The following is a 20,791-nucleotide window of genomic DNA, read 5'->3' as shown; positions in this document are numbered from 1 at the left end:
ACCCTTGTTCCTCTCCGCTACGGGTACCAGCTCTATGGCACCCTTCTCTAGCAGGTCTATAATCTCCTGCATAAGGAGCAGATCAGATCTGGAAACTTCAAAGAGTTGTTCCCCTGGTGGATGACTGAGGCGTGTGTAGGAAGGGCAGGTAGTAACCTTGGGCAACTGTCTCCAATGCCCAAGCATCTGACGTCATAGCCTGCCATTCTGCCAGATGTTGAGCTAACCTGCCCCCTACTGGTGTCTTGTGAGGGGAGACCTCAGAGGGGTTTTGAAGCGGCTGACGCAGATGCAGAGGCTAAAGTGGCACCTGCTGCTGCCGCAGCTTTTGTACCTTTTCCCCTCCACCACGGGTGAATTGTTTCTGGCCCCTTTGAGCTGGCTGTCCTCTGCCTTTTCCGAATGCGGAGTAAAAGCGAAAGGACCTACCCCTCCAGGAGGTTCCTGAGGGGCGATTCGGAGTCTGTCGGATTGCAGCCCCAAAAGATTTCGCTGCTGCCTTGGATGTTTGTAATCTCTCCAGGCTGTCATCCAGGCTGTCATCAGCAAGTGCCGTCAAAGGGCATATTCAAAAGTCTAGCTTGTACATCTGGAGCAAAACCAGACTTCCACAACCACGCAAATCTGCGGATTGTTGTACTTGCCGCCATGGCCCTGCTGATACTGTCAGCAGAATCAATGCCTGTTTGAAGGGACTCGCACATTGCATCTTTTTCCATCCATGAGGTTTAAAAATGATTCCCTTTCTTCTCCTTCTGGGAGACAGTCAGCTGCTGATGAAGCACACTCCCAAAGTGTATGGCTGAATCTTGCAAGCGTGCAAGTGGCGTTAATAGATTTAAGCGCCATGCTACATGCTGAAAAGACTTTTTTTTGCTTAGCATCAAATCTTTTATCATCCCTGTCCTGTGGAATAGTAGGGTATGCAGATCTACTGTTTGATGAAGTTGCTGCTTGTACAACCAAACTCTCTGGAGTTGGATGTTTGCTCAAATATTCAGGATCTGTAGCAGATACCCTATATTTAGCAGACAGTCTCTTGTTAACTGAAGGGATAACCTCAGGAGTTTCCGAAATTGCAGACATTTTTCCTTTGCAAAGCAGAATGAAAGGGGACAACAGGATCCTCCTGTGGACCTTTATCTAAAATATCAGTAAGGTCATCCTGCTGAAGAGGGTGTAGGTATAGACCACCCCATGAATTCGATTATTCTGGCCATCAGAACCCTAATACGGGGTCTCAGCATGTTCCCCAGGGTCTGGTTTAGCAAACTCTACTTCTGGAGACGATCTAAACCACTTGCCTCATGTAAGGAGTCTTGAAGGTCCTTTAACCTGTTCGCTTCAGAGTTAAATTCCTCTGGTACGGGTGTAGTGGTCCTTTGTAAACCAAAAGGTCTCTCATGGTCGGAATCCTCACCTTCCTCATATATTGAGGACAAGACTCTAAAATAGTCCGACCTAGGAGGTGGTTTAAAACCCATTTCTAGAGCAGAAGGAGCCAAATTTGTTCTCACTGGTTGGGAAAACTTCGAGGTTGTCTATGTGGAAGTCACAGGCTTCGACAAACTCGAAAAGGGCGTCAAAAAAGTTTGAAGACACCTCTATGTACTTGAGAGGATCGGAATCCTACTCGGTGTCATCGAAATAGTCTATGGCATTCTCAACGTGATGGTCAAGGTCCGACACCTCTAGTGTCTGAGATGTAGTGACAGTTGAGGGACTGTCTTTTATCGGAGTCGACAGTGGCGTCGAAGACGGCATCGACGCAACCTATTTATGCGTCGAAGGGCCCTTCGGCAACGGCGATGATGCAGATTTATTGATTGATAAAGTGCTTTGCACAAAAGCACTGTACATTGGAACAACAAATACAAAGAAATAATTAACAATGTGAGCAAAAAATTACTACTTGACTCATTCCATAAAACAGTGAAAAGAGCAATTACCTGAGAGGAGGGGGAAGTGGAGTGGGAGTTGGAGTGTTGAGGGGACCAGGAGAAGGATTGAAAGAATGTAGAAGGAAGGGAGAGAGAGTGTAAAGGGAGAGGGGAGAGAGGAATTGAAGAGGTGAAATCAGGGGGGGGGGGGGTCGAGAGGGCAGGGTGGGCTTCACGGAGGGGAATGGAGGAGAAGGGATTTAAGGGCGGTGCGAAATGAGGTGAGGGTGGTGGAAGAGCGGATTGGGAGGGGGAGAGAGTTCCAGTGCAGAGGAGCAAGAAGATGGAAAGAGCGGAACCGAGAAGAAGCGTAGGGGGAAGGGGGCACAGTGAGAATGATGTGGTCAGCAGAATGAAGGGAGCGAGAGCGGGAGTAGGAGAGAAGGGAGGAGAGATAAGGAGGAGCAAGACCATGGAGGGATTTGAAAACAAGGCAGAGAAAGTGGAATTTTAGTTGTAGGTGGAAAGGTAGCCAGCCAAGGTGAGAGAGCAAAGAGGAGATAGAATCCCGGGGGGTAAGAAGACAAAGGGTACGAATAGCAGAGTGGTATATGGATTTAAGAGGGGCAAGATGAGAAGAGGGAAGTCCGAAGAGTAGAGTGGAGCAGTAGAAGAGGCGGGAAGAGATGAGTGAGGAGATTAATAGCGTAGAAAGTGAGGGAGGGATTTTGCGAATGTTATAGAGGTGGTATCGGCAGGAGCGGGAGGCGAGTGAAACGTGTTGCGAGAAGTTGAGGGGAGTCAAATAGAACGCCTAGATTGCGAGCATGGGTGGAGATAGGGAGATCAGAAGGAGGAAAATGGATAAAAGAGGAAGGAGAGAGAGGGGGCAGAGTATTAGAGGGGAAGAAAAGGACTTCGGTTTTATCAGTGTTGAGAGAGAGAAAGCGGGAGGACATCCAGTTCTTAATGGCCGTGAGACAAGAGGAGAGTTTAAGATGGATCAAAAACAAAGAGGTGATGGCTGGAAGGTTTAGACTGAATCATAACCACTGGCATTGCTCAGGGCAACCCTCCAGACCATCGTTCTTCACCTGCCAAGCCATTACAGAAGGGGAAAGACCATATGCAAATCAGGCTTGGCTCCACCCCAAAAGGGGAAGTCCAGCCCAAACTGCTAGGTCACATCCCTTCTGCACGAGACCACAAGCATCCCCAAACATGTTTCACCCTGTTGCGGCTCATCAGTGAGGAGTAGCTTGGGTCTCTAGGCATTGAGTTTAAGATGGATGTCAGGTGTGAAGGAGGAGAGAGAAAGAGTTGAGTATCATCCGCATAGAAATGATGGGAAATGCCAAAGGAGGAGATAACAGGGGCAATGAGGGAGGTGTAGAGAGAGAAGAGGAAAGGGCCAAGTACAGAGCCTTGAGGAACACTGTAAATTAGAGCGAAGGAAGGAGAGGACTGGCCTCCCCATGAAACAGCAAAGGAACGGGCGGAAAGGTAAGAGAATAGCCATTTTAGAACAGGGCCTTTGAATCCGAAGGAGGAGAGAGTATGGAGCAGGAGTGGGTGATCGACAGTGTCAAAAGTGGCAGAAAGATCAAGGAGAATAAGAATAGAGGATTGCTTAGTATGACAAGCAGAAAGGAGCGAGTTGAGAATGGAGGTGAGAGCAGTTTCAGTGGAATGTTTGGGACGGAAGCCAGATTGAAAAGGAGGAAGGAGAGAGGAAGTAGAGACGAAGGAAGAGAGTTAAGAGTAGGCAAGTCGTTCAAGGATTTTAGAAAGGAAAGGCAGAAGAGAGATAGGTCTGTAGTGAGCAGTGAGCAGTGGATCCGCAGAGGGTTTCTTAAGACTAGGAATAATCGTTGCATGTTTGAAAGCAGAGGGAAAGGTAGATGAGGAGAGGCAGGAGTTGAAGAAAGTGGTGAGGTAAGAGACAATAAGAGGGTAGATCTTAGGGATGAGAACAGAGGGGAGAGGGTCAGAGGGGGCAGACGTGGGGTGGGCTTTGGATAGAAGGGAGGAGATATCAGAAAGGGAAACAGATGAGAAGACAGACATGGTGGAAGAAGAGGGAGAGGGGGGAGGAGGAGAGAGGGAGTTTATTTTGTGCCTGAGAGAGATGATTTTGGAGGAAAAATAGTTGACAAAGTCAGAGGGAGAAAGTGTGGAATTGGATGAGGGATTAGGAGTGGGAGGAGAGAGAAGACGGGAAAGAGTTTGAAAAATCCGAGGATGGGAGGCTTGAGATTGAAGAAAGTTAGAGTAGTAGGAGGATTTGGCAGTTGCAAGACAAGAATTGTAAAGTGCATGGTAAGAGAAGCAAGAGTTTTGATTAGAAAGCAAGGGAGATTTGAGCCAAAGTCTCTCGAGTCGCCTGAGAAGGCGCCGCATAGAGCAGAGATGTGAAGTAAGCCAGGGTTGAGAAGGTTTATGAGTAGGGCGGAAGAGAGAAAGGGGGTAGAGTTGGTCTAGGGCAGAGGTGATAGAAGATGAAAGGGAGGAGAGAGCCTCATCGGAAGAGAGTAGTGCAAAGTCTTGGTGAGATGGAAGAGAAGAAGAGCAAGTGTGGGAGAAGAGGGTAGGATCGAAATTACGCAGGTCGCGACGTGAGTAGATTGACAGGGAGGGATTAGTATTAGTGGTGAGTCGAAGAAATCTTAGACGACGGCGTCAATGACGCGGTCTTACTGCCTTTACTCAAGGGTTCATGACGCTCTCGGGTAGTTTCTCTCACCGGGTGCAACGACTCGCAGCGCTATGATTTTTCGGGTCTTTCACCCGGGGTATCACCTTTAGACGTCTACGAAGGGGGTCGAGGCCGCTTTATCGAAGACCCCAAGCATTTTCTTACGGAATTCCTCCCACTTAGCTGGAGAGCTGTGTTTCGTGAGGCAGGTGACCCTTTCCGGAGAGACAGAAGACGACAAAGAAGAGGGCGATCTACGACGCCTCTTCTTAGAGTGTCTCGATGTCGAAGACTGATGAGAACCGCTTCGAGATCTTGAACCGGAATGTTTCTTATGACGACGAGGAGACGAATGTCTCGACTCTGCCAAAGAAACTTTCGAGGGAGTAAGAGATTTACGAGTCTCATCTCTTTCTAGCTTCACCTTACGCTCCTTCAAGGCTTTCGCCGTCATGGACATACAGTCCTCGCACTCCGAACAGTGATGCTCCGACCGCAGGCACCACAAACAGATCCTGTGAGGATCCGTCAACGACATTTTCTTCCCACAGTCACAACACTTTTTGAAGCCGGACCGAGGGGTCGATGGTTCGGATGAAGAAGCCATCGAATTAAGATGATATCTTCAAAGAATAAGTCTGAATCTTCTTGAAGAAAGAACTGAGCAACACGTTTCTGAGGCCCACGAAGCGCCGAAAAACGGAACTGAGCAACGGACGCTGCGCGAGGCTATTTATACGCACAGTGACGACAGCGCCGAGACGGAGGCTGCCGAGGGACAACAACTCTAAGGACGTCGATGCGCAGCGCGCCCACTAACAACATGTCCAAGGCCAGCAAGCTGGGAAGGGTAACATCAAAGATAAGGAATGAGTCGGAGGACACAATCCCTTCGAAATGGAGATACAGGCAAGAAACTACTCCCTTCTCCAGTATTGGATCCTTCATGGATTCACATGCTGTGAATAGATTACATAGCAGTACCAATCATGCATGGCCAAGTGTAAAGGCAAACCAATATAGAAACCGAATCACATACATGAGACAAAGAAACACATCCAGTGATCAATTTCAAAACAAATACCCCGAAGCTGCGGAGCTTACCTTATTGAAACAGGCGTTGCAGGACCGCCCGTCCCACCTCCACATCCTCACCATGCTGCTACTCCAGACAATGCCAGGTAAAGGTATGCGGCACCACCCAGGAGGCCGCCTTGCACATGTCGACCAGCGGAATCCGTGACCATAATGCCGACGAAGCCATAGAACTTGTGCGCCCTGGGAGACTTTCCCAAAGGCTTTCCCGCTTTAGTGTGGCAAAACGAAATAGAGGACACCTAACGAGAAAGTCCTTGTTTGGAGATTGCCCGTCCTTTGACGGACGGCCCATAAGCCACAAACAGTTTAGATTGTCTGAAATCTTGAGTACGATTCAAATAAAACCTTAATGCCCTCCTCACATCCAGCGAATGCAAAGCCCGTTCTGCAGGTGTTGAGGCTGAAGCAAAAAACGAGGGCAACACAATAGAAGAGAGTTTATGAAATGTTGTTGGCACTTTAGGGATAAAGTGCGGATTGGTAGCCAACACAACCTTGTCCTTCAAGAACCTCAAGTATGGAGGGTCCTCAACCAATGCTTGCAATTCTGAAACCTTCTGGCCCAAGTAACGGCCACCAGAAAAGCCACGTTCCATGACAAAAACTGCAAAGGAGTCGTCGACATCGGTTCAAACGGCGGTCTCATCAGAACCGAAAGAACCACATTAAGGCTCCACACCGGAGGAAACCTCTTGACTGGAGGGAAAGTACGAAACAATCGCTTCAAGAAATGCTTGATTAGACGATCACTAAACAGGGGTACCACATGTCGCCTCAGAGTAAATCTAGAAATCGCTGGCTGCCAAGTGTACCTTTATGGAGGATAGCGCCAGGCCTCTTTTCGCCAACTGCAACAGGTAGGGAAGAACTTGCTCCGGTGAAATGTTCAAAGGGTCCACTCCCGGCTGGCCCTTACACCACACACAAAACCTTTTCCATTTACACACATAGGTGACATTCATGGACAGTGCTCTTGCCGCCTCCAGAATGCACCGTCACTGGAAAGCCTTAGCAGGCCAAACTCTGAGTAGTCGGGAGCCAAGCATCAGGCTGAGAGATCCCAGATTGTGGTGCCATACAGCACCCTTGTCCTGAGACAGAAGGTCCGGCGTCGCTTCCAACCGAATCGGCTCCGCCACGGACAGATGAAGGAGATCCGAGAACCACAGCTGCCTGGCCCAGAACGGAGCCACCAGAATCACATGGCATGGGTATCTCCGAATCCACTGGAGGGTCCGTCGAATTAGCGGAAACGGAGTAAATGCATAAGCGAACCGGCCTGTCCATGGGAATGAAACCGCATCCCCTAGAGACTCTGGGTGAGCCCACCTGCTGGCGAACTCCCTGCACTGTTTGTTCTCCCTCGTTGCGAAGAGATCCAACAGAGGATGGCCCCATTTCTGGAAGATCATGGACACCTGTTGCTCCTTAAGCTGCCATTAGTGGAGCTGGCCTACATCCCTGCTGAGCACTTCTCCCTGCACATTCAACACTCCCGGCAGATGAAACACCACAATGCCAATGTCGTGCACCAGAGCCCAATGCTAAAGTTCCTGTGCTTCTTTTGACAGCACCCTGGAATGCGTGCCCCATCTTTCCTGAGATAAAATATTGTGGTGATATTGTATGTCAACACCCTCACCACTGAACCGCGTATGCGCAGCAGAAACGATTTTAGGGCTCAATGTACCGCTAAACTCAAGCACATTAATGTGGAACCGAGACTCCACACAAGACCACAGGCCTTGAACCTGTGAGCCGCCGAGATGCGCCCCCATCCTGTCTGAGAGGCATCCGCCACAATTGTAAATTGGAACTCCGGCTCCAGCAACGGCATTCCACAAACCAGATTGTCTGAGCACTCCCACCAGCGAAGAACTTCCACCAGACTGCCGTAGATCACCACCTTGTCGTACCACGAGCAGCGACTGAGCCCACCGGTCAGCAAGGAACTCCTGCACCGGCCTCATGAAGAGACAGTTTTGCAACAGCGGAATGCATGATGCCATGGCCCCCAGCAGTGACATGTAGGTCCGGACAGATACCCTTGCACCAACCTTCCACTCTGCCGCCCTTTGCCGAAGCTTCATTACCCTCTCGCCCGAGGGATTCACAATTCCCAGATGAGTCTGAAACACTTCCCCCAGAAACACCAAGTCCTTGGAAGGCGACAGAAAGAACTTCTCGAAATTTATGGCGAAGCCTAACCGTTGCAACAGCTGCATGGCAACGGCAAGACTTTCCTGCGCCTCACTGCACTCCCGTCGGAGCCACGCCACCAAACCTTTTGTAAACGTCCTGGGGGACGACTTTAAACCAAATGGGAGTACCCGAAACTGGTAATGATCTTCTCCTACGACAAACCGCAGAAACTTGCGGTGCCGTCGACGCATGGGAATGTGGAAGTATGCGTCCTGTAAATCCAACGACGCCAGAAACTTGTTTGGCTGCACCGACGACTTCCTGAAGAGTGAGCATCTTGAAATTCAGGCGTTGCAGAGTCTTGTTCAACGCCCGAAGATCGAGAATGGGCCGCCACTTGCCGTTTGGTTTCTTCACCACAAAGTAGCGGGAATAAACCCCTAGGCCTTTCTCGGGCACTGGAACCAATTCTATAGCCCCTTTCTGTAGCATAAGCACAACCTCCTGCCGCAGGATGTGAAGGTGAGGTTGCACAGCATACACTGGAGGAATGGAAACCTGGGAATACTTGAACTCCAGCGAGTGGCCCAGACGCACTGTGTCCAACACCCAACGGTCCGACGTAATTTTGCACCACTCGTCCACGTGCATCGCCACCCTACCCCCCAGCAGATTGTCCTGAAGGCAGTCATTGCTGTTTAGCCTGCCTCTGCTTAGAGGTGGAGGGCTGCGCACCTCTTTTCCGCTGGGCCTGAAAGTCCAGACTATTCTGCTCCAATCTCCGATACCCCTGGGAGGAATAACTTGACCGGCCGTAACCCCGGTCTCTGTTCGAAGCAAACCTGGCATTACCCGAAGCACCCCCTCCCCCCAGAATGGTCGAAAGGAGCAAAAAGAGTGCCCACGCTGCAAAGCCTCCAATGACTTAGCAGTCTCTGTGTCTTCCTTCATCCCTTTGAGGGCCCGATCAATTTTCTCGCCAAACAACTGCTCCCCCTCACAGGGCATGTCCAGAACCTTATAATGCACCTCCTGGCGAAAGTCTGTGCACTTAAGCCAGGCTTGGCAACGCAGCACTACGCCGTTAATCTGCTTAAAGCCGGACTCCGCTAGGTCAACGAATACTGTGATTGGAAGATTCCTCTCCTTCACGCACCAAAAGCATGGCGGTCTTGCAGTGCTCCTCTGGCAGATGTTCCAAAATAGGTGCTAGCCGATGCCACATCTCACGATCATAGCATGCCATGATCGCTAGGGAATTGGCCGCTTTCACCATCGTCGCCCCAACAGTCAAAACCTTCTTCCCGAAGGCATCCCGTCTCCTGGCCGCACAGCCGGTGGAGTAACACTTGTGCTGACTCCGGGCTTTACGGCTGGCCGCCGCCGACACCACAGACTCAGGAGTGGGCTGCGACACTAAGCACTTCGGGGTAGAGTACAGGGCCTTAAACTTTTTCTCCAGCCTCCCTTTGACGGCCAGTTCCCTGAAAAAGGGATGCCGCATCGTGCGCATGCCCTCCTGCCACACGTGGTCCAGAAAAGACACAGCGAATACCGCTTTCCATCTCTTGCCAATGTGATACAACAGGAAACACTCCTTCCGTTCTTCCTCAGGTGTCAGCCCAAATTCCACACACGCCTTCGCCATCATGGCGTGGAATGCCCCAACATCGGGAGGGGAAGGATGCGCCGGACTCCGAGGCTGTTCCACCACCCAGTCCGTATCCCACACATCGTCCCTCGTCGGCGAACCAGTAGACATGGTGTCCTGAGGCACACTATCCGACTCCGATTCCAGCAGTTCACCCTCCTCAGGGTATGAACATGGACGATCTTCACTCACAGGCCGCGGCACCGGCAACCCAGCCGTGGTCGACAAACGCGGCGGAACACCAGCAGCATCCATGAAAGGCCCCACTGGGAACCCACTCAGTGGAGGCAACCTCGCATCCAGCTGGCCTAGCAATGATTACTCCAGAACCTGGAGCGACAGCATAGACTGCAGGTTCAGCAGTGGGTAACTAGCAGGACCAGCACCCACACCCACCGACATCTATGGTTCAACACTCTGCAGTCCCAAGGCCGACGAGCCCAACACCGGCTCCCGGTCGTCGACCACCTCCAAAGACACCGAAAAAGCAGCCGTTTCCTGATGTAGAATGGTGTCGGGCAGAAGCGAGTCAAAAGCAGAAGACTACCAAGCCCCACTCATCGGCAACAAACCGTCTGTCCATCCTCGACGACGAGAAAAGAATCGGGCCATGATCCAACACGGTCGTCGCCGTAGCCGATGACACAATCGTCGACGGCGGAATCCCCGGCCTGGCAGCGCTGGACCGGTGCTTAGAGAACTCCCTGCTAGAGGACGACCTGTGACGATCCCCCGAAGAGGCGTGCTTAGACTAGTCCTTCTTGGCCTTCTCCTGCGATGCAGACTTCTCGGGCCTACCACCAGACCCTCGGGAATGGTCCGACCGACCAAGCTTGGACGAAGAAGCCCCCTTCGACAGCTGCTTACTTGAAGCGGATCTACCGCTCTTCCCCACCTCAGACACAGGAGCAGGACGAGGTTTCTTATCCAGAGGCTCGGCTGACGCCGACCGGCAATACTCCGCCAACTTCACAGGCTACTCAGAGGACAGGCTAAGGACCAACCCAACCTCCGAGGCCAGGTAGGTGCCCTCATTAAGCCAACAAAACAACCGCTGATTGCGGTCCTTAAGAGTCTTTTGCGTAAACCTCTACAGATCTCGCAAGAGTCAGCAGAATGATGAGAATAAAGGCAGTAGAGGCAATCCATATGCCCGTCACCCTCACACACCTTCAACCCACAAGTCGCACAGGGCCGGAACAGAGACTTCTTCAGAGCCCCAGAAGCCATCTCAACACCAATAGTACACACACACACACGTGTAAAAAACAACAAACACAAGGTGATCCCAACAGTTTGGAAATGGTTGCGATCTGAAGGGAAGCAGCAGGGGTGGGGCTATTTATACCCTACGTCCTATTGGTGGGGACTAAAGCACCCAAAAAGGACGTCAAGACACTGAAGTGTTGAAGTTTTCCATAGCATAAAGGCAAGGTTAAAATGACTGAGGATCCCAGCCTGACGACAGGGAATATTCACAGCATGTGAATCCATGAAAGATCCAATGCTGGAGAAACGCTGATCCATGGACTACAAGTGGGGTAACCAACCCAAAAGTGCAAAAATATTCAACATTGGTACCTGGAGCGGTCACCTGCATAGCACTACAGGAAAGCACCAAACACAAAACTTATGACCGGGCGCACAGCCAACCGGCTTGTGCATGCAGTTGGGCCAAACACGAACCCACTCAGTCACAAGCAATGACAGTGACCAAAATGGTGGAATGCCTTCTACTGACTGGGCATTAACACCTGCAGCAACGGCCAGGCACTACATGAGAGAAGCACACAAACAGGAAAACAAAGAGAAAAATAAAATGAATGCAACATTAGATCATGTATGCATGGTCAGATTGGTTAAATCTGGAAAAACTGAGTTTACCATAACATTAGGGAAAACAGGATGTCTGAAAGATGCATCCAATATCAAACGAACGGCAAGTCACACAGTGTGAAAAAATAAAATTCTAAATTCAAAGCTTGGCTAATGCTAAGCATCAAGTTCAACAGCAACAGCCAGGCTCTGCGAGGAATGAACACGCCGAGACCGAACGTAAGGTCATCTGCACGGAGTAGAAAAAGTGGGATCTCAAATGGGTTACAAAAATAAATCTGCATAAGTTATATGCGGGCAGAATTTAATGCACAAAAGCTCAGCCGGAATGTCCTGAAAGGTACATCAATTCCCCAACAAACGCTGTCTCACTGAACGACGGATTCGAAAAAGGATGGACGCGGGTAAATTGAATAAACATATGGACACCTACAACGTAGACCCAGGGAGACAAAAAACAGGCTCCTAAGAACAAATGGAGCAGCCATATTAAATTGGAAACAAACATGTTGCAATTCAATCTACTGTCCAGTGTGCTGCATAATGCAACTAAATATACACAAAGACATCATAAAAATATTACATGGAAAAATAAATGTAAATAAAAATAAACGGCACAGTCCGTATGAAACTAAGCTGACCACTTGGACAACATGAAACTGCTGAAACCAGCAACAAATGTAGGCCATAAGTAACTGTGCCATGATGTGCTGGTAATAAAAATAACACTAACTATAATGGAACATTGGCATATAGCAATCATGAATAGCTGTGCGCCGACCACATTATGGAGGCCTCAGGATAGAAGGTGGCCACTAAGACACGCGCACTGGGCCTGATCCGGTATGCACTCTAGTTCCCATAATCAGGCATTACCCAATTGCCCTTGGCACCACAAAAAATTAAAATAATAAAAAGTAAACCATGCAACAAAAGGTCAGACAAAACCATGCATGAGGCTGGGCCACAGAAAGTAAGGTGAAGAAAACAGCAGGCCAATTACCTGCCCAGTCCCACTCCTCCACAGAATTAAGTTTATTCGATAGAAAAGTCCACAGTTCTTTATAGCTTGCTTCCACGCTATTTTAACACTCATGATTCTAGGACCTTTCCAATGCAAAACCACCTCAACTCGGACACATCCTGCCCGAGCAAGTGAGAATGTAATGGTGCTTTCAAAATCCTATTGCAGATTTTTGAGCGGTGCTCATGAATCCTGCAATGCACCTCCCGGGATGTTTTTCCTATATGTAATTTTTGATATGGGCAAAAGATTCCATATAACACATTTTTACTTTTACAAATGGTAAAAGTGTGTAATTCCCAGATTTTGCCCACATAATCAAAGGACTCGATTTTAATAGATAATTTGCAAGCTATGCATGGGTAATGGCAAACCTGTGGTCTTTGGTATAAGCCATAGTTGTCGATATAAGTGTGAACGTTGTTCAACTTGCCCTAGTTAAGCTGTGTTGAAGACTATGGCCTCTTGCCCGAACCTCTGCAACCCGGTATTCGCTAACTTTCATACCGCCTCCACAAGGATAAGGGTAAATCCGATATACATGAAACCTATCAAAATCAGGTGAGGAACTAGACAGGGCTGCCCGTTGTCCCCTTTACTGTTTGCACTGGCAATGGAGACCTTGGCCCAACTAATTGGGGAGGATCACCTTCCTTATCTCAGGCATTGCCACTGTGAGTCTAGAACACACGATCAGGCTTTATGCAGATGACAATTCTGTTCCTAACCAATCCCAACTGGTCTGTTCCCCCAAACCATAGCCATGATCGAAAAGTTTGGCACCCATTCAGGTTTCACTATCAATTATGAGAAATCGATGGGAATGAATATCAGTGAGCCGGAGGATACACTGCAGGCAATACTACCCTCCTTGACTAAGCAGCGACATTTCATTTATAATGAAAAGCAAATTTCCCGCTCCTCTTTAAAGAATATGAGGAGGATCTCAAAAGGTGGAAATACCAGCAAATCTCTGGGCTAGGAAGGATAGCTGCAGTTAAAAGGTCTTGTTCCAAAAATGTTATATCCTTTCCATGCCCTCCCAATCAAAATACCTATGAAGCCTGTCAACCACTTACAGGAGAATATACTCAACTTCATCAGGTGGGGGATGTGGGGCGGAGAACCGCAAGTGAATAGAAAGTGCGATAAAACTGACAATATTCTCCCACCCACTCCCTTGGGATATTCCATTCAGGTACTAAGGGAAGGGCCATTGTTTTTAGTTCCCGACACTGGGAGTGGACAAGCGAGGGAGGATCACCCGAGTGAAGGGTTACAAGGGATTGGGAGGATGCTCAAGGGAGAAACATTACCCATACCCCAACCTTCTCTCCCTCAGCCTTTATGGGGTATCTCCAATCTCACCCCATCTCCCCCTCCCCAACAAATATTGAGATGAGGAACACGCAACTAGGATCAGTAAAGATTACCCATAGGAACAACATGGGGAAAGTAAGGGCAACCTACCCTAGAAAGAACTCTAGTTGTCTCACTAATATAGTCAGGCAAGGTCAGGCAGTTGAGAGTAACTATTTACACCCGACTTCACTTGACTGGTTTTTCACTATAAAAAGAAGTGGTTTTACGCAGATGGACGAGTGAGCTGGAGAGGCACTTTGAACCAGAGAAGCCACAAAGCTCGGAGATGCAGGAAGGAGGATCCGGAGGAGAGCGCTATGCTGCAATGCTGGCCCGTTGTGCGAGGAGGGCTGCAGCGTGGCTGGGGAGGCGTGTCTCCTGAGAGCCGGAAGGGGGCAGCTGCGAACCTGCTGGCAGAGTCTATGCAGTTGCTCGTTCCCTTCAGCAGTGTGCCGGGCCCAAGGATGTCTGAGGAGCAGGTGGCGAGACCCTGACCTCGACCCAAAGCATCCCTGAGATCCCGTTCGCCAGCACTATGCTACTCGTGAGTTTCACATGACAGAGAAACTTGGGAGCGTGCGGGTGGCTGGAGCAGGAAAGGGAGAGGGGTAGGGTGGAAGCAAGATTGGTAAAACAGCACAAAGCAGAAAGCAAGACGCAGAAAGTGGAAAGAGAAAAAGCAAGTGAAAGAAAGTAACAAGAGCAACGGAGCACGCGAGCAGCGCAGAGATAAAACTGACAGAAATTAAATAGATTTGAAAGAAAGGGCCAGCAGCCTGGATGTAAAATTAAAGCAGACAGAAGCAAAGTAAGGAAAGTGCGAGGGTGCACATAAAGTAATGAGGGCAAGCTGCTCGAAAGGAAAGTAAGGAAAAGGTGCGTCTGAGTACAGAGAAGAAAAGTGACCATTCAGGGTGTCGGGACGCACGGCAGAGGAAAAGAAATGCACAGTCAAAAACAGAAGTGAATGAAACAAAGGTGCAAGACGCACAACAAAGCAGAAAGGAAAACAACAGTGCAAGTGTGCACAACAAAGTGAAAGGAATGAAAGACAATACAAGTGTGCGCAATAAATACCTGAAGATAAAAGGTACCAGGGAAAGGGCAAGTAAGAAATAGAGAGGGGCAGAGGATCAGAGTAGTCACGCTAAGGAAAAGCAAAGAGCCTGGCGTTTTCGCAAGCTTCTGTTTCTACCCCATGATAAGAGTTTATGTAAGAGGAGCTGCAAATAAGGAAAAGGCATTTCCTGACCAGCTGAATTTGTGTTTGGAACTAGGGGGGCTTAAACTTGGGGAAGAGCCCCCTGAGAAACCTAAAAGGAACTGTGATATATTTTGTTTTGTATTGAAAGTTGGAAGAGGCCTGTGCTTGGGGAAGGGAACCCGGAGAGGCCCGGCCAATTTTGAGATGCATTTATTTGCTTAGTAGTGTTGAAAGGATTGAAGCATGGGGAAGGGAACCCCGAGAAGCTTAACAAGGGAACTGTGAGACATTTATTTTGTCGTGTTTGGAACTTGAATAAGTTGTAGCTTGGGGAAGGGATCCCAAAGAACCCAAAGACACTGAAGGCATTTTAATTTGCTGCAAGGACCCCGTGAAGAAGATCTTTCAAGCAGCCCTGTTTGATTGAACTCATTTTGGTAAGCTTAAAACCACGCCCTGCAAGAAAGCCACCAGCAACCAACCCTGGTTTTCCTATTTTTTGGTTGAACCACTACTTTTCATTTTTTTTTTTTTTTAACCAAAAGACACGCCCTAGCCCCCCACCACATATTGTATATAGAGTGAAGACAACCATAAGTTTAGACACAGACTGACTATTTGGACGTTCAGACATCAACAGCCCTTAGAAGAATAATTTCAGGCAAACATCCCCTTAAAAAGGTAGGATTCGTGTGGTATTACACCAACCCTGTAACTTTAAATAAAAGGTTTTGAAATCTTAGGCTGAGTTTGTGTTTCTCTTGTCACCATGCCTGTACTTAAGTGCCCCCACCCCCCTAGCGGGGTGGGGTGTCTGGGAGTCCCAACACTTAAAGATATCTAATAGCGGACCAAATTAGCCCAGTTTTTGGCAGGAAGAGGGGGCATAGGAAGACATTGGTATACTGCATGCTTTTCCTGCCTCCCAGGGCTCAGGAGGACAGGTGCAAACGTTTCAATACTACTACTACGGTTTACCTTGCATTTTGAGACATGGGGGCGCGTATGTCAAAGCTTCATCTAAGTTTGGGACCACAAACGCCAGTGTTTAAAAACCCAGAGGTCACCCAGAGAATGGCAGACTGTTTATTTACTTCCTAGGAGTACTCCGAGTGTTTGAGACTGGGACACTTGGATACAGATTCTGAGCCATTGACCTTTGAGGCCCGTAAGGCTAAGTTTGCCCTGGAAGGTTCAGATTCACCCAGCTTCGACATTGGATCACAAATAGCGAGGTCAGAAGCAGGGGCACGAGAGAATCCAAAGGGATTGAGCTACCAATCTTAGAGGGACTCACTAGAAACCGCACTGCTAGTTGCCATCAACTAGGTGATCCGAATGATGACTCAGTTTACCTTATATGCAGAAATGGGAGGCTAATTTGGGTATCGAAATCCAGGTCACCTCATGGACTCACATATGGAAGGGACATGTAGGGCTTCTTTTTGCACGGGGGTTAAGGAATGTGCATATAAAACATTATGCAGGTTGTACATGTGGACAAAACAGGTTACACAAAATCAACTGAAATATATATCCGCCACATGTTTGACAGGGTGTGGGGAAAGAGGCACGAATGGGCATCTATTGTGGTCTTGCTGGAAGGAGATCTCCTTGCACATAAGAGACCTTACAGGTGTTCTCCCTTCCTTGGGATCGTAAAGTGATTATATTGGGGGATTCGGGTGAGGGTTACCCAATAGGGGGTCAGAAATTGAAGATGGTAACCCAAATCCTGATGGTTGCCAAATTGACGTTGGCCGCCTCTTGGAAACTGCCAGGAGGTCAGATTACAGGGCAGTGGTGGGTGAGCCATGGAGATACTATCTGCCACACTCACTATGGCCTCTTGCTCCCTGTAATCCAGTTTTAAAGCATCCACAAGCACATGACCCACATGCACTTCAAAACGTTGATTTACTGTGATGTATAATTTGCCATCATTGGAACTGGTGTACTTCCTCTTTAGTTGTCTAAATTGTTGATTGCTGTTGACAGCTTGTGTAGATGACACTGATCATTGTGATAATTCTGTAGAAAAAGTTAAGTAAAGCTTGGGGAAAAACAATTAGTGAACAGTATGGCCTTGAAATTAATAAAGAAAACTAAATTGAGATGTGGTAAATTGCATTGGCCACGATCGCACGTTAATCTCATATTGGGAGGAACTGTCACTGAGGTAGTCTTGATTTTTACTTTGGATTAGGATTTTATGAGATGTGAAATGGGCTAGACATTTAGAAAAAGCAAACGTCTCCCCTGGGAAGAAAATGCATTGGAATATTGCAATTTTAAAAAACATATGGAAAGAACATTCTCATTCCAGCGATAGAAATGTATAAGGCACATGCAATTGCTATATATGGTGTAGAGGTCTAGGGCCATAGTATAACTAAATGCACGACAACAGAAAGGACATTTCTAAAACTTCTTCCCTAGTAATCAAAAGGCAGTTGCTGTGGCAGCTCATGCTGAAGGGCTGCCTTGGAACACCGAGTGTCCCTTAATTACTTTAGGTTGATGCTACCATATATTTCATATAAATTATTCCCCTAACCCATTGTGTGTTTCTGTATCCTTAGGACCATTGGGAGTCGCTTTAGGACAAGAATAGAATTCTTGGACCACATTGAAAACCACCTTTCCAGTCCTGATGAAAACCAGCCCCACAAAGGGACAAGGTTGAAAATAGCATAGGGTTTAACACAAAAGGACCCTTTTATACCTCATTACTGAAGACAAACATTGCAGTTGTCTCTTCTAGTAGACTGTTTTTTGAATGCAAGACTTGAAAATCTCTTTTCTATGCACCAAGGTTATGGACCAACAACTGCATACATTGAGTTGGTGGAGTACCTACCATTGATTTTCTGGAAAAAATAAGAACCAGCCTTTTATTGAATGTTCTATGTTTTTGTGTTGTGTTACCTCCTTGATGGTACAAGGGGAACACTTGGCATTAACAGTCTGATATTTTGGGACCAACATTGTTTGTACGTATTGATTTGCACATGTATGAAGTTGTTTAATTTCCAATCTTTGGACATAAAGAACAAGTTTTTATTGATAAATAAATTGTGTTATTTTTGTCAACCTTAGATACACCTTTTGTTTCACTATTGTGGAATTATTTTGCGACCGCTCCTCCTGGGTATTTTTCAATTTGACACTGAAAAATTAAAATAAATAGATCATTGAAAATGTACAATAATACAATATTGTTAGGGATCAGCTATTATGCGGACTCCCATGAAGGGGAAATGCATTTTTTCACATAATTTAAATTATACAGCCTTTACAAACAAAATTGGAAGCTAAATTATTGCGCAACACATGGCTAGCGCTCTGGCATGTGCAGAGCATCAAAAGGTGCACTACCTTGTCAGTTTTAGGAGAGCAAAAAGCAAGCAGGCTGGTTTAATCAAACAGTAAACTCTTTACAAAAGCAATAACAGTTTATACAGTACATTTGTTGCTCGAAGAGTTGTATTTTTAGTCTGATAGGCCACACATGTTTACTGCTCAAAAATATGTTTGGCAACAATATGTGCCAAACATTGAGAATTTATCTAGCCATTTATTGATTTATTTACTGTCACTTGTTTGGCGCATATACAATTAGCAAATTGGATGGGGACAGGAAGGTATACAATGAATTACACAAAGATAAATAATTGAATTAATAGTACTAACAAATCATGAGAACAGGAGGGAGGGGAGACAAACCTGATATGCCTTGTGAGTGTTCAGAACATGCAAGTGCAGAGGGGAGGGGAAGGGATAAGTGCTGTGGTGCTCGTGGTAAAGTGCTCTGGGACAAGTGCTAAGGAGAGAAAACATAAGTGCAAACTCCCACAGGAAGGTTGCGCTAAAGCAAGTGCAGCAAGGCCATGTAGTTCAAACAGCAAGTTTTAGGCAAAAACACCAGGATAAGCACATTTGAATACATCTATTAATGAGAAATCAATGGTGAATTCCAAGACACCAACCTTCAACGTTTTGTTGTGACGTTGGAGCTCCCTGCAGAGAGATTCAAGTTTGCTGCGTGCCAAAATGGCTTTGCTGTTCTCACTCTGTAAGTGCACCTTCTCTTTCATAACCTGGGCTTGTTTTTTCTGGAGTATCTTCATCTGCTTCTGCACATTTCTGCTCTCCTCCAGCTTAAGTTAAAGAGATGTAATCAATCACTACACAAGACACACCACAGGAAAATGTCCACAAAAAAGGATTCCGATTGACTACTTCACGATAAGTTCCATCACCGTATGAATGTAAAAATGTTAATTTACCTTGGGACATAAAAATGTTGCAATCTTGTTGCTTCAATTGCCACTCCAATGAAGTAAGACTAGCAAAAGCATTATTACATAAAATTGACAAATGAAATTATTATTACAGAAAAAAAAGTGTTTGGATTCATGCAATTATTGGTTGATTTACTACTGAATTAGCCAAGTATTTCGAAATAATTTTTTTTTTGGCAAAATATGAGTTGGTTCCGAACCTCGGGTGCATTCCAATGAAGAGATGTGTGTACATTGTATTATCCATACACATGCTGGGCAAAACGCAACCTAGCAACCTTTTGCAAGTGTTTATTGCTGCTTCACAGACTCCCAAGCAGCACATAGTAGAGGCAGGAAAAAGGAAGGAAAACTGACACTAAGCCAGAAACCGTATAGACTGAAACTGACAGAATAATATTAACATAGTTTACTGAAGAGATGCACTATGCTCGTGACCTCAATGATTGTAAACCTCGCTAGAGGCTCGTTATGGACAAGCAAACGCTCCAACATTGTTTGGTTATGCAAGGAAAAATAGTAATTGTGGTGATTGCATTAATTTTAGTCCTTTCTCTGCCCTCGTTCACAGCTATTTGGGAAAAAGTGTACCACTCAGGCACGGCTGGAAAGCCGACCAAAAGACCTCTTTGCAAGCTACTACAGAATTATAAAATCTTGGTAACAGAACCAGTGTCTGAGCTGTCACCATCTTATGATGGCCAAGAAGTAAATACTTCACAATAGAAGACACTGGTTCCGTTATCAAGAGTTTGTAAGTTCCTAGTCACATGCAGAGGGTTATTTCGAAGCTACAGGAAACAGTAGACTTTATCAGCAGAAAGCCCTGTGTTTATCAAGTTGAGTTTGTTGGGTCTCTTTTTCTACAGTCCAATTGTTATTGGACTCTCCTAAACGTATTCCTTTGATTTAGGGCCACAACTAATATAGGCCTGTCCTACCCATGGTTGGTAGAGTGGCAGAGCAGCCAGGCTTCTCTTAGGAGGGGGAATGTGAACTGTAAATCAGTACAAAGAAACCAAGACATACATACACCCAAAGAAACACTTACACACTTGCAGTTATAAACAAAAAAAATGAGTGATATATATATATATATATATATAAACCAAATTGATGATGTGGCTTGGTCGGTATTAAGGCGACAAAATTATGCAAAAGAAAAAGAAATGAAAGAAATGGAAATATTCTTCTCCTTTGTAATTTCTGATGCGTCACGTCTCACTGAGTTGTGGTTTGAAAAAGCCACTCATAACCACTTGAATTGGTAAACAGTATGAAGGATACTCAGAAACGAGACTGCGCCAAGTTAGTATTGAAAAACCAGTTGTTGGTTTTATTTAAAAAATTGCCCTTGCTTATGACACGTGTTTCGGCTTTAGAACCAGCCTTTATCAAATCAGGGCATTATTGTCACTATTTTGTTATTACAGTACATAACCATAATTACAAATGCATTGTTAAAATGTCACATTTTTGTAATTGAAGGCAGAGGTAAATTATAAATATGTCACAGAGAGAGAGGGGTGGGGGAAGGGGGTAGATTCAAGGGTTTCGTAGAAACAAAAATATTAATATTTCAATTATATTCATTG

At 46.7% G+C, this 20,791-nt stretch overlaps 1 protein-coding gene across 2 annotated transcripts in view; it reads right to left on the bottom strand.

Moving 5' to 3' along the window:
- Positions 1 to 20,791, bottom strand: part of TXLNG (taxilin gamma) — a 567,462-nt gene that overhangs the window by 397,799 nt on the left and 148,872 nt on the right. For both annotated transcript variants that reach the window (XM_069636805.1, XM_069636806.1), the window contains exon 4: positions 18,882 to 19,052. In XM_069636805.1, coding sequence (XP_069492906.1) covers positions 18,882 to 19,052 — 171 coding nt within the window. The remainder of the gene's footprint in view (positions 1 to 18,881; positions 19,053 to 20,791) is intronic.

The sequence above is a fragment of the Ambystoma mexicanum genome, chromosome 7p (assembly GCF_040938575.1).
Source record: "Ambystoma mexicanum isolate Mex_15411 chromosome 7p, UKY_AmexF1_1, whole genome shotgun sequence".
Taxonomy (NCBI): Eukaryota; Metazoa; Chordata; class Amphibia; order Caudata; family Ambystomatidae; genus Ambystoma; species Ambystoma mexicanum.
The sequence above is the reverse complement of the archived record's forward strand: the minus strand, read 5'-3'. Positions and strand labels throughout refer to the sequence as shown.